Source organism: Limanda limanda, chromosome 15, assembly GCF_963576545.1.
Source record: "Limanda limanda chromosome 15, fLimLim1.1, whole genome shotgun sequence".
In the NCBI taxonomy this organism is placed as follows: Eukaryota; Metazoa; Chordata; class Actinopteri; order Pleuronectiformes; family Pleuronectidae; genus Limanda; species Limanda limanda.
The window spans coordinates 26,913,952-26,927,212 of record NC_083650.1 but is presented as its reverse complement, the minus strand read 5'-3'; the positions used below and the strand labels follow the sequence as shown (position 1 = coordinate 26,927,212).

The 13,261-nt window shown below is 44.4% G+C and overlaps 1 protein-coding gene across 1 annotated transcript; it reads right to left on the bottom strand.

The window, feature by feature from the left end:
* Positions 1 to 6,214: 6,214 nt before the first annotated feature.
* LOC133020378 (synapse differentiation-inducing gene protein 1) lies at positions 6,215 to 11,144 on the bottom strand. Its single transcript, XM_061086904.1, has 3 exons — positions 10,632 to 11,144; positions 10,051 to 10,188; positions 6,215 to 6,373 (listed from the first exon to the last, which is right to left on the bottom strand). The coding sequence occupies exons 1-3, from the start codon at positions 11,142 to 11,144 to the stop codon at positions 6,215 to 6,217; spliced, it is 810 nt and encodes a 269-aa protein (XP_060942887.1).
* Positions 11,145 to 13,261: the final 2,117 nt, after the last annotated feature.

The following is a 13,261-nucleotide window of genomic DNA, read 5'->3' as shown; positions in this document are numbered from 1 at the left end:
CTGATGAAGAAACAAAAGATTTCGAAACGTCGCGACAGGGCTTCCAGACTAAACCAAAATTTACTTACCTGACTAAGCCACGAACCCTCCCTCGGACGAGTGGAGAGACTTAAGCATAAAAAATGTATATTTGTAAAAAGTTCGTTTAAAGTTTAATATAAATAGTCCACGTATCTGTAATCACAGCGTGTAATAACTACATTACTAGTTTAAGGGCACAGGACCTGTGACAAATGGGGACCAGGGAGCCCCCTGGAGTGAAGGACCGTGCACCTCCTGCCACCTTTTTAAAGGAGGCAGGATCATTTTCCCCTATCCTAACCCGCCAGTGCCTCCTCCGGGTTCTCGCTTCCTGGTCCTCAGTCCAGTAGTCTTGTGCTTTTAATGACTCTCTTAGTCAAATGTTCTGGACTTCAACTCTAATTTGAGAAGACAGTCATGAAACCCCTATCCCTAATCAGAGACCCTCTATTCTAACCCTAACCATAGGACCCCTTGCCTGAACCTAACCTCTAACCCCTAAGCAGGGCAATTTATCTGTAATAACCTCACCCAACTACTTTGTTGTTGAACGAAAACGAAGACTCCACACCAATTGGTTTGAAAATCTTTAATTGGGAAGTAACAGGAGTATAGACCAAAAATATGGCAAAAAGTACACTGAAATGCCCCACCCAACTTGGTGTAGTATGGTTATGTAGGTGATAAAAAATCCCAAATATTATATAACTGGAGCTATTAATCTGAATTCACAACAAAAGCATAGTAAAGGATTGAGATGAAAAAGGGAAACTGTGATGCCAAGGAACTGGGAAATTCTGGACTGGGAAATTCTTCAAAGGGGAGGAGCTAGATGGGATATAAAAGCAGGGACACAAGCTCTCACAGAGACTCACAATGGGGACAACTCATGACTAATTCGAACTGACATACTTACCTGCCCTTGCCTGATGAAGAAACAAAAGATTTCGAAACGTCGCGACAGGGCTTCCAGACTAAACCAAAATTTACTTACCTGACTAAGCCACGAACCCTCCCTCGGACGAGTGGAGAGACTTAAGCATAAAAAATGTATATTTGTAAAAAGTTCGTTTAAAGTTTAATATAAATAGTCCACGTATCTGTAATCACAGCGTGTAATAACTACATTACTAGTTTAAGGGCACAGGACCTGTGACAAATGGGGACCAGGGAGCCCCCTGGAGTGAAGGACCGTGCACCTCCTGCCACCTTTTTAAAGGAGGCAGGATCATTTTCCCCTATCCTAACCCGCCAGTGCCTCCTCCGGGTTCTCGCTTCCTGGTCCTCAGTCCAGTAGTCTTGTGCTTTTAATGACTCTCTTAGTCAAATGTTCTGGACTTCAACTCTAATTTGAGAAGACAGTCATGAAACCCCTATCCCTAATCAGAGACCCTCTATTCTAACCCTAACCATAGGACCCCTTGCCTGAACCTAACCTCTAACCCCTAAGCAGGGCAATTTATCTGTAATAACCTCACCCAACTACTTTGTTGTTGAACGAAAACGAAGACTCCACACCAATTGGTTTGAAAATCTTTAATTGGGAAGTAACAGGAGTATAGACCAAAAATATGGCAAAAAGTACACTGAAATGCCCCACCCAACTTGGTGTAGTATGGTTATGTAGGTGATAAAAAATCCCAAATATTATATAACTGGAGCTATTAATCTGAATTCACAACAAAAGCATAGTAAAGGATTGAGATGAAAAAGGGAAACTGTGATGCCAAGGAACTGGGAAATTCTGGACTGGGAAATTCTTCAAAGGGGAGGAGCTAGATGGGATATAAAAGCAGGGACACAAGCTCTCACAGAGACTCACAATGGGGACGACACATGACTAATTCGAACTGACATACTTACCTGCCCTTGCCTGATGAAGAAACAAAAGATTTCGAAACGTCGCGACAGGGCTTCCAGACTAAACCAAAATTTACTTACCTGACTAAGCCACGAACCCTCCCTCGGATGAGTGGAGAGACTTAAGCATAAAAAATGTATATTTGTAAAAAGTTCGTTTAAAGTTTAATATAAATAGTCCACGTATCTGTAATCACAGCGTGTAATAACTACATTACTAGTTTAAGGGCACAGGACCTGTGACAAATGGGGACCAGGGAGCCCCCTGGAGTGAAGGACCGTGCACCTCCTGCCACCTTTTTAAAGGAGGCAGGATCATTTTCCCCTATCCTAACCCTAACCCTAACCCTGAACCCCAACCCAAACCTAACCCTAACCCTAACCAACCCTCCCCCGAGCCTAACCCTAACTCTAAACCTAACCAGATTAACTCTTGCCTAAACCTAAGATATTAACCCTAAACCTAAGATATTAAAACAATGCCTGAACCTAACCAACTAAACCTAGCCTTAACTCTAACCCTAAACAAAACCGTGAATCCTTTTCTAAAATAACCTTACAAATAGATTACTAAAAACTAAGTGGGACACACCCTGGGGTTTGATCAACCCCAGCTGGGCCTCCCTCGGGTGAGGGTGTCTAGTGATAATGGCCGAAACATCCAGTGATCTTGAGGTCAACTACTGATGATGTGTTCCATCAAATTAGGAAATCAAAATAGGGCCTATAGAAAAAAATAGTCCAACCAACTCCGTTCAAATTAAACAAACAACCAACTTGTTTCAAAAACCAATTTGGCAAAGGGAATATGTAAGAATGAGGGGTAAGTGATGACGTGCGTCGGCCAGTGCATTGCCTTTGGATCCCTAGTCCAAACTGCCCAGTCATTGGACGAAGCAGGGGGAGTCATCGAGATATCTCTTCTAAACCTAACCCTTATTTGAGAGTCTGTCATGACCCCACAACTCAGGATTATCCTAACCTAACCCTAACCATAGGACCCCCTTGCCTAAACCTAACCTAAACCCTGAGCAGGCATATCCTTAGAGATACCTCACCCAACTACTTTAATAGAGACACCGCAAATGACGACAATAGAACAGGAAGAAAGACCTGAGAATAGGCAGTAAGACCTGGAAGAAGGCAATAATACCCTGAAATACCCCACCCAACTTGGTACGACATGGTTATTGTAGTGGATAAAGAAATCCCAAAAATATACATAACTGGAGCTTGTTGTTAGGACCCCCTCAATGCTAAGACCAGCTCTAGAGTTTTCCTGGTGGTCGAACCCCCCCAACCCCCCCAGCAGGCCCTGGGGGGGAGATGCTGCAAGCAGCTCTGCAGAGACCCAAATGAAACCTGAGACGTCCTCTGAGGGTGAAGCCCGCCCATTGTGGCCAAAATCTGACAGTCCATTGGCTGAGAGCCCACTGAACCCCATAACCCCTCCTCCAGGGGGCATGTACATGTAAGGTCAGATAAAAGGCCTGAACCCCCTCAGAACTCTGCTTTTTTACTCCAGCACTGACGTAACATCCAGGCCTCTCCAGGTCTGACCATGTGTTCCAGTCCTAAAGGAGGCGATTACCACGTTTGTTTAATTCATTTCATTTTCTTTATTCTTATCTTCAGTCGATGTTTATTTTGATAGGAACCTTTTTTTTATTTTAACTTGAATAGATCAGCACAGGAAGTGCATCCGCGGAACAGACCCAGACACTTTCCACAGACTATTCTTTTTCAAACGATCGACAAACGGCTTCCACACAGTTTCCTGCAGAAGCGCGACGGACATTCCACGGAGGAGTATGGGCAAATCCAATCCGTTCCTGTAAAGCAGCACGATCTACGCTGCCACAGAAGAAGACGAAGTTTCATTCCGTCAAGGCAGCACGAGGAAATTCGCTCCCTTTTCCGGTCTAGCGGTCGAGCTCCGGAGCCCCGCTCGAGTGACCACGTGATTCACTGGCCCCCGGCACATTCGCGCAGACGCGCACGCACACCGCGAGGGTTGTACAGTAAGAGGCTTATATTGTCTGGGCAGATACTAGTTTAATACTTAGCGTATTTGTTTTTAGTTGAGTGTGTTTGTTTGTAAGACCTCCGTGTCTTTATTGTTAGCCGCGACGAGCCGGGTACTTCCGGTTCATTTCCAGGTTCCTTGTGTTACAGCGTTTAAGCGCCGCGACGGAGCGCCTCCGGCTGCACTGTGACCATCTGACCAACTTTACAGAGATTTTACTGGTCAAACTTCAGCACACAACGCCGCTTGGGTGCTGAAATCACTGTAAACTTGTCTCTGACGGTCTTTTTAAGAGCTTCTCTGTCCTGTCCTTGCATGTTTTCTCTCTCTCTCTCTCCTCCTTAACCTACGTACACACACGTTCCGATTTGTATTTATACAGTTCACGTCACATAGTTAAATCTATATTCAAAGAGGCCGAACGCATCTGGAAGCCATTCGGCCCAAAGCAGAGATAAAGAATTCTCTTGTCTGAAAATCCCTTTGTGAAATTCATGTGGCGACCGCCATTGTGAGCTCCGGCCACATGGTGTCATTAACATAAGCTCCATTTTGAATAACGTGAGTTAAACCACCATTTTGAGAGTCTATTGTTGCCACGCCTCCTCTCTCTCTCTCCTCCCTTTTTGGCTCTAGCTTCCAAAGCGGCTCCGCCATTTTGTTTTGTAGTCACCACCATTTTGAGAGTTTTTCGGTGAATCATTGCCGGCCGCCATCTTAGATGTGACCAGACCACGTCACCACGTGACTGAGTCATCGCCACTCCCCCTTTTCTCTCTCACACACACACACACACACACAGACACATTGATAGACACATACACAGACAGACACACATACATTACAGTTACATGTGTGTTCTAAATTGTGATAAATGTTGCTGCTGTTGTTATCTTTGAAATATTGGAGTTTGTTAAGACGATGAATCATTAAATAACATTAACTTTATTTCACACACACACACATAGACACACACACACACCCAGAGAGACACTTTGACACAGACACACACACACACACACACACACAGACAGACGTACATAGACCACAGGTATTACATGTATGGTCTGAGTTGTGATGTGCTGCTGCTGTTGTTATCTTCGAAATATTGAAGTTTGTTAAAATGATGAATCATTAAATAACACTAACTTTATTTCCCCTTTTTAATAAATGTTTTTGTAATTAAAGTATCTGTAGTTGTGATTATTTTTGCATATGTATGTGAATACAGCTGGATTATGATAGCCTGTGCTCGAACTGAAATCCCTTCATTGTTTATTAAATAATCATTAATATGAACTACTGAGATTATTAATTTAACATTTATCATATGAGACTGATATTTATAGTTTGACTCGTTGGTCCCTGTAACCAGGGTGGTGCCCCGCTACGATAAGCAATAATTACAGATTGTATCATTCTTAATTGATAATTTTATTGTTTTCAGTAATAACTATTCTTAATGGATAACCTTATCATTTCTAATTAATTATTTTACTATTCTTAATGGATAACCTTATCATTTCTAATTAATTATTTTACTATTCTTAAGTGATAGCCTTATCATTTTTAATTATTTTTAATAAATAATTTTTTATTATTTTAATAATCATATTTCATGATTATTAATAATTAGCCAACGTCAAGTCTACTCCTATTGCACAACAGTATGTAGGATGCATTAATGACGCCCAGAAAAGCCAGGAAATTCAGCAAGGGGAGGAGCTAATGGGATGTGTATAAAAATGCACGATGCCTCATCCGGTCTCAGACAGGCATGATGTACGAAGCTCCACCTTGTTAACTACCTGTCGGATCATCTGACTCCCTGCAGAGCAACGTTTGTTTCCATCACCCTGTAACCTATGATAACACAGGTGGGTAGGGTTTCATGTTGCAGACAGTTCATTGATCAGATATTTCATCAGATTGTTCTCGTTAAATTTGATGATTCCGAAAACATGAGAAAAAGCAAGTTTAACATTTTTATTTTGTCAGACAAAAACTCAATGGTTTCAAAATAAATTATCCATCAAGTTCACGTGATCCAGTCTCAGGGATCTAGAAGGACAAATAAACACTGGAAACACACAGAAAGACGTGAGCTGAAACTTTGTTTATTCCACTTGGTCCCCCAGACTCCCTCAGTCCCTAACACAGATCCTGGGATCTGATTGGTTGAAAGCTTTCAGGTTGAAGTCTTTAATAGCTCCAGCAACACCAGTGTCGTCCTCCTGAGCCGACCTGCTGAGGAAACGCTCATCTAAGGCCAAAGTCCAGGTTGAGAACAGGGCGTAGTTTTCATTGCTACCATTGGTGGTTCTTGGAAAGGTAGGCGATGAGTGCCACGCCCACACCCACATAGATACCTGTCCCAATAGTGATTGACAATACGGCCAGGAAGAGAGCCCTCCTCGAGCTGGAGCTGGCAAGATGGAAGTCTCCTTTAGACACCGACTGATTGGTCTGAGGAGGAAGCAAAGAGGAAAAACTTCTATTGAAATGCAAATACTGTGATGATGCTACATTCACACACTGTTGATAAGACACCTGTTGTTAGCCTGGGCACTAGCACAGCAGCTAACTGCTAACTCCCTCTCTGTCTTCTCTTGTGTGTGTGTGTGTGAGAAAGACTCATGAACGGATTTGATTTTAGTGGTCGAAGCTCAAAGGTCAGTGTAACCTCATGTTCTTGTGAATGTGATGAATCAGAACACCATGTCAGTAAAGTGATACACTATATAGAGTGAAGTGATACTTTTCACCAAAAACACACATAATAACTTTTCCTAAATTGCTTTTATGTAAACAATCACAGGGTTAAACAGACGAGCATTAGGCCCAATTCATGCTTCTGCGTTGAAGCCGTAGCCTATGCATAGATGTGTACCCTACATAGAGCCCTACGCCGTACCCGCCCCCCCCACCCCCACACTAGTGTTTCGGTGGTGTAATTATAGCACGACTCACACAAACCTACGCACAACTATGCATGCTCTGCCCCATTGCATAGGCTATGTGCGCACCTATGGTGTAGCTTCAATTCTTTCTGCTTTAATTCTAGTTGATTTTTTGTAGCTAATTGAATCAGAGGTAATTATCACATGAGTTAGTTCTACATTAAAAAAATGAATACATGTTGTTTGAATATTAAATCATGTGACAGTACATAAGCAGCCAATTCGATTCTGAATTTTGTTATTTACTATTTATATTATACTATTCATAAATTATTAATAAAAGAAAATAAGAAGAAGCCCAGGTTCCTCTTCAGCTCTGTCAGAGAGCCACAGCTCTACTCATCCATCTATTAATCTGAGGAGCAATGATTTCATGAACCTCTTTCAAATGAAATTATAACCATCAGGGAAACAATTCACCACCCACCATGAACAGCACAGACACCTGATGTATTACAGAAACCATAGAACTAACTACAGCACTGAGCTCATTGTAATTGTCCCTAAACATCTCAGAGAAACACTGTGGGACCAGATAGTCCCCTCGGTGTTAGTTTGTCCCCCAGCTCCACTAGGAGGAACCTTCAGTTAGGACCAGGACATGTGACCCACATAGAGAACAAGTCTCTAGGACCAGGACATGTGACCCACATATAGAACAAGTCTCTAGGACCAGGACATGTGACCCACATATAGAACAAGTCTCTAGGACCAGGACATGTGACCCACATAGAGAACAAGTCTCTAGGACCAGGACATGTGACCCACATAGAGAACAAGTCTCTAGGACCAGGACATGTGACCCACATAGAGAACATGTCTCTAGGACCAGGACATGTGACCCACATAGAGAACATGTCTCTAGGACCAGGACATGTGACCCACATATAGAACAAGTCTCTAGGACCAGGACATGTGACCCACATAGAGAACATGTCTCTAGGACCAGGACATGTGACCCACATAGAGAACAATTCTCTAGGACCAGGACATGTGACCCACATAGAGAACATGTCTCTAGGACCAGGACATGTGACCCACATAGAGACCAAGTCTCTAGGACCAGGACATGTGACCCACATAGAGACCAAGTCTCTAGGACCAGGACATGTGACTCACATAGAGAACAAGTCTCTAGGACCAGGACATGTGACCCACATAGAGAACAAGTCTCTAGGACCAGGACCTGTGACCCACATAGAGAACAAGTCTCTAGGACCAGGACCTGTGACCCACATAGAGAACAAGTCTCTAGGACCAGGACATGTGACCCACATCTGCACAGTATCATGAACATGAGGAACATCCTGTCTCAGGAGGAAGCTGAGAAACTCATCTGTTAGTTCCCTCTGGACTGGATCAGTGTGAGTCTTTATCATCAGGACGTCCCAGTGAGTCTGTGAGAAGCCTCCAGTTGGTCCAAGATGCTGCAGCACGAGAGCTGAGAGGAACCAGAGGAGATCATCTCACTGCTCTAAGCTTCTCTGCACCGGCTCCCTGTGTAGATATCAAGATCCTGCTCCTCACATAGAAAGATCTTAACAATCGATCTTGTGGTTCTAGAGTCATTCACCATCTCTACCATCTCACCCTAACCCCACGAAGAGCTAACTGTACAAATGTTAAAAAACATATTTTAATCGTTTTTAATCTACCGAAGATTATTTTCGTCCAAAGCTTTGGTGCTAGACGACTGCTGATGAACAGCCTCAATCCTTCTCAGGCCTCTGCTGAATTGAGACACTGTACAATACCATTAATAATTATTGTTAATATTAGGAGCAGAGCTGATTGTTAAGGAATTTTTGAACATCCTCACACATTACTGTATATGCCAATATATTATGTATATTGTATATTACACATCATATCTGTACAGGAGAATAGTGCCTGTCTAAATTCAACAGATACTCCCTTCTCTCAGCAGGACCCAAGGTTAGGTTATCTGAATCAAAATCAGAAATACCTTATTGATCCCAGGGGGAATTGTGTTTGTTCAAATAGCTCCATGCAAGATTAGAAATATAATCTTATAATCCAAATGTATAAAATAAATGAAATATACAATATGCGCGTTAACAACAGTGCACTGTAGTGTCTACGTTGAGGGACTTTCATATTGAACTCAGATGAGCCAGACAGACACACACCACCTTCAACTCTCACCAACTTTAACTCTTTTGCGTATTTCACCAGTGGCCAGATGCAAGGACACAATGTGATTTAGTTATGCATACTTCAGGCTTAACTATCCAATAAAATGTGAACACCTCCATGTGCCATAGAGAGTGACATTCATGGATGTGCTGCTGGAATGGGTGACGCATGGTGAGGGAGATATACTGGGTGGCTGTGGGAGACGTCTTCAGACTGGGTGGAGACAGCTGCTCATGTTGCTCTGTTAGTGTTTAGATTTTGTTTCCCCTTCTGGTCTCTTGATGCATCAAATCGCAGTAACATCTTCTGCGTTAGACATCAGCCGCTGCCTGAATTCTCCTTTCACCAGCTTACAGAAAACTTCCAGAACAATGATGACCATGTTTTCCTGTTGGTGGTGAACTCTTCCTTTAATGTGACTATCTTCCTCTCCTCCTCCTCCTCCTATTCCCTCTCCTCCTCCTCCTCCTCCTCCTCCTCCTCCTCCTCCTCCTCCTCCTCCTCCTCCTCCTCCTCCTCCTCCTCCTCCTCCTCCTCCTCCTCCTCCTCCTCCTCCTCCTCATTCTGTTTTCAGTGGATTTTTCATCGTGGGAAACGTTTCCACTGGCAACCGGCCCTGTTGTTTTTTTGAGAGTTAGATGTGCAGTTTCCGTGGAAACCACATCTGCTACTCTTGCATGAGATTCGGATATAAAGACAAACACACACTAATCTTACAACACAACTATAAACAACAATAAAGTTTGACAGGAACATTTAACTAATAATTAGAAAGCTAATTGATTTGTCATTATAAAAACCGGTTGATCATTTTCAATTGTTTTTCAGTTTATACTTAAATACATAATATATATATTATGTATACTTACAGTTGCTTCATTTAAAACTACATGTGTTACTAACTAATTATCTTTTGACACATGAAGCATCCTCCAGCTGACTGCAGATCACTTATACAAGGTCTGTGTTTGTGTTTGAGTGTCTGTTTGTGTGTGTGAGTGTGTGTTTGTGTTTGTGTGTCCTCACCTTGTGTGACAGGTAGAACGCTGCGATGCCCAGGGGCCAGAAGCAGCAGAGCATGGAGAAGACGCTGAGACCGAGGTGATCTCTGGGAGGTATTAACAGGAAGGTGTCCTCGCTCTCTGATTCGCTGGAGTAATAACTCTGAAAACACACACACACGCACACACACACACATACGCACACGCACACAGGTCCCTCAGGATTAACTGTATTTGTGACAAATATGTATTCTCCTGCCAATCAGAATTAGGGTCATCAGCTCTGAGTATTGTCTGAAGGTTTCTTTGTTTGAATCCATTTTCTTTATATAAATACAGACATTCTGACAGGTGAGCTATATTATAGATGTATTGTGAGGTCACTGAACTTCCTTCATCTTTTCTCTCTGACGTTTCCTCACACAACACCAGAACTGATTCCACTCAGTGACTTTCAGAGCAGAGTAACAGTTACAGTAATTATGGATCCAGTATCAACCTTCACTGTGACATCACCTGTTGGTTTGTGCGCTGCTGTTCTGAAGCCTCAGTTTGACCTTTTGTTCAGCCTACCTACACATGCCACCTGCCCCCATTTTACGTTACCTCCTGGAACTCATCGTCATCGTCGATTTCGTACGACAACGTGTGAATCTTTGTGTTATCTCTAGGAAAATTCAGAAACCTCCCCTCAGGGGACAGCGTCGCCTCTTTTGCGGTGGCGGCGGAGGACGAGGAGGCATCAGGAACAAACCCCTCAATGAAGGTGGTCTCGCAGCAGTCACCTCCGCCTGCCTCCCCCCATGCCTGCAGGATACCGTCTAGGCAGGGGAGGAAGGCTGGGGTCGGCCTGAGGTGGGGGTCCACCACCACCTGGTGAGGGACGAGGGCACTAGGATTCAGAAGCTGAGTAGGAGCGCCGCCATGCTCCTGCTGAGGGGGGGCACTCACCACCACATGACCCTGATACTGAGGAGCAGAGTACACAGACATCCCATTCTGTGGTGGCTCCGCCCCCAGCCTGTGGGTGTCTCCTCCTCCTCCTGCTGAAGATGAGCCCACTGAAGAGAAGGTTTCAGCCTCTTCTCCTCGACTCTGGTCCTCTCCTTCTCCCTCCATCCCGCCTGCTGGCCACTCCCCCTCTGAGGAATCACTCAGTAGTCAGGCATCAGAGGTGACAGGTCAGAGGTCAGGGGTCAGGTAATGCAGGCCGAGCTCTCCTGACAAACAGAAAAACATTTTTATTGATTCACGTTCAGCAGGATGATCACTTATGTTTACACATGAGACTAAGTATGACATCACTTCCTGATAATGTCATTGTTGAGAGTGAATAAGTGTATGTATGCATGCAACTGTGTTTGTCCAGGAGGAGGCGCTGTTGCGCCTCATATGACATGGAGTCACCTGTGACTGATGACATCACCGTCTTATAAGGGGGTGTTACCGTCTTCCTTCTCTCTGTTACCTGACTGAGAGCAGTACGTTGTGAACACCTCTGCAATAAACAGCGCCACTCGATGGATGACTAAAGAAACGCACGTCTGTTTATCAGTTAGGATCATTATTCCGCTGGTAGAGAGAAGTTATAAGCCTACCTGCTAACAGTCATCGACAGAGAAACCATAGAATTCAGATTCTGCAGAATTCCATGTAGAATCTTGATGTTTTTAATTTTCCTTCAGTGTCACATGATCCAGTGACAGTTTTTTGTTCATCACTGAGTTCACTTCAAACAAAAGCTGATCACTGTCTATTCAGCTGCTTTTATGGAAGATCAGCAACAAATAAACAATAAATCTTGTTAAAAAATCCTCCATCAGTTTCTGCCTCACTCACTCACTCGCACACACAAAGACTAACACACTCTCACAAACACACAAAAACACACTCTCACACAAGCACACACTCACTCACCCACTCACTCACACACAGACTAACACACACACACACAAACACACTCAAACACTCAGCCACTCACTCACACAAAGACTAACACACTCTCACAAACACACAAAAACACACTCTCACACAAGCACACACTCACTCACCCACTCACTCACACACAGACTAACACACACACACACAAACACACTCAAACACTCAGCCACTCACTCACACACAGACTAACACACTCTCACAAACACACACACCCACACACAGTCAAATCTGATCACTTGAATACCGACAGTGTCACCGTCTCTCTCTGACGTCATAGCGGTTCGAGCGTCCTGATCACGAGAGGACAAACGCGCGCACACGCGTCACGCACACTCACCTCCCAAGGTGAGACACGAGAGCCCCCCCCACTGCGTTCTGAACGGCGTGGAGAACCGAGAGTCCCGGTGAGAAGAGCCGGTGCCCCCCCCCCCCCCCCCCCCGGTGAGAAGAGCCGGTGCTCCCCCTCCCCCCCACACAGCCGGGAGAGGAGCGAGGCAGGCAGCAGGCAGGAGTCCGTGTGGTCGGTGGAGGAGGAGGAGGATTCTCCTGTAGAGAACAAGTGATGGAGGAGAAGAGGAGGAGGAGGAGAGAGAGAGAGAGAGGGAAGGGGGGAGGGAGAGAGAGAGAGAGAGACAGACTATAAGGGAGAGAGAGAGAGACTCAGAGAGAGAAGGGGGAGGGAGAAGGAGAGAGACTCAGAGAGAGAGAGAGACCGAGAGGGGGGGGGGAGAGAGACACAAAGAGCTGTTCAGGCTTGGACTCTGATCATGAGACAGAAGTTTGGTGCTGATAGGACAATGCAGAGTGGAGTTAAGACAACATCGTCTCCTTCGCTGCACATCAATGTTTACACGCTCTGAGGAAATGTCACAATTCCGAGAGAGAGAGAGAGAGAGAGAGAGAGAGAGAGATAGAGAGAGAGAGAGAGAGAAAGAGAGAGAGAGAGAGAGAGAGAGAGAGAGAGAGAGAGAGAGAGAGAACACTAATGTTCTGCACATTTTGGTAAGAATTTGAGCAGGTTAAAGCTTCAAAAAGCCAATTCATAATAATAATAAGAATCCTCTATTCAGTTTCAATAGGGCCTCCCACTGTCTCCTACTGTTCAGTGCTCGGGCCCTAATTGAGAAGTTGATATACATAAACATATATATTCTATGGTTTCTACTCTTCCTGTTATTTCTCAGGGTTCCATTGAACGTGTGGTGTGGAGCTGTCCTGCAGGGGGCGCTGTCGTGTCTGCACCGTCACACACAGCAGAAGAAGAAGGGCTCGATGCTCTTCCGGTTTCAGGGCGT

Coding starts and splice junctions, on each gene's coding strand:
- LOC133020378 (XM_061086904.1), bottom strand. CDS start 11,144: ATGGAGGGAGAAGGAGAGGACCAGAGTCGAGGAGAAGAGGCTGAAACC. Junction 10,189..10,631: donor ATGACGATGAGTTCCAGGAG/GTAACGTAAAAT, acceptor GTGTGTTTTCAG/AGTTATTACTCCAGCGAATC. Junction 6,374..10,050: donor CGTTCTACCTGTCACACAAG/GTGAGGACACAC, acceptor CTTCCTCCTCAG/ACCAATCAGTCGGTGTCTAA.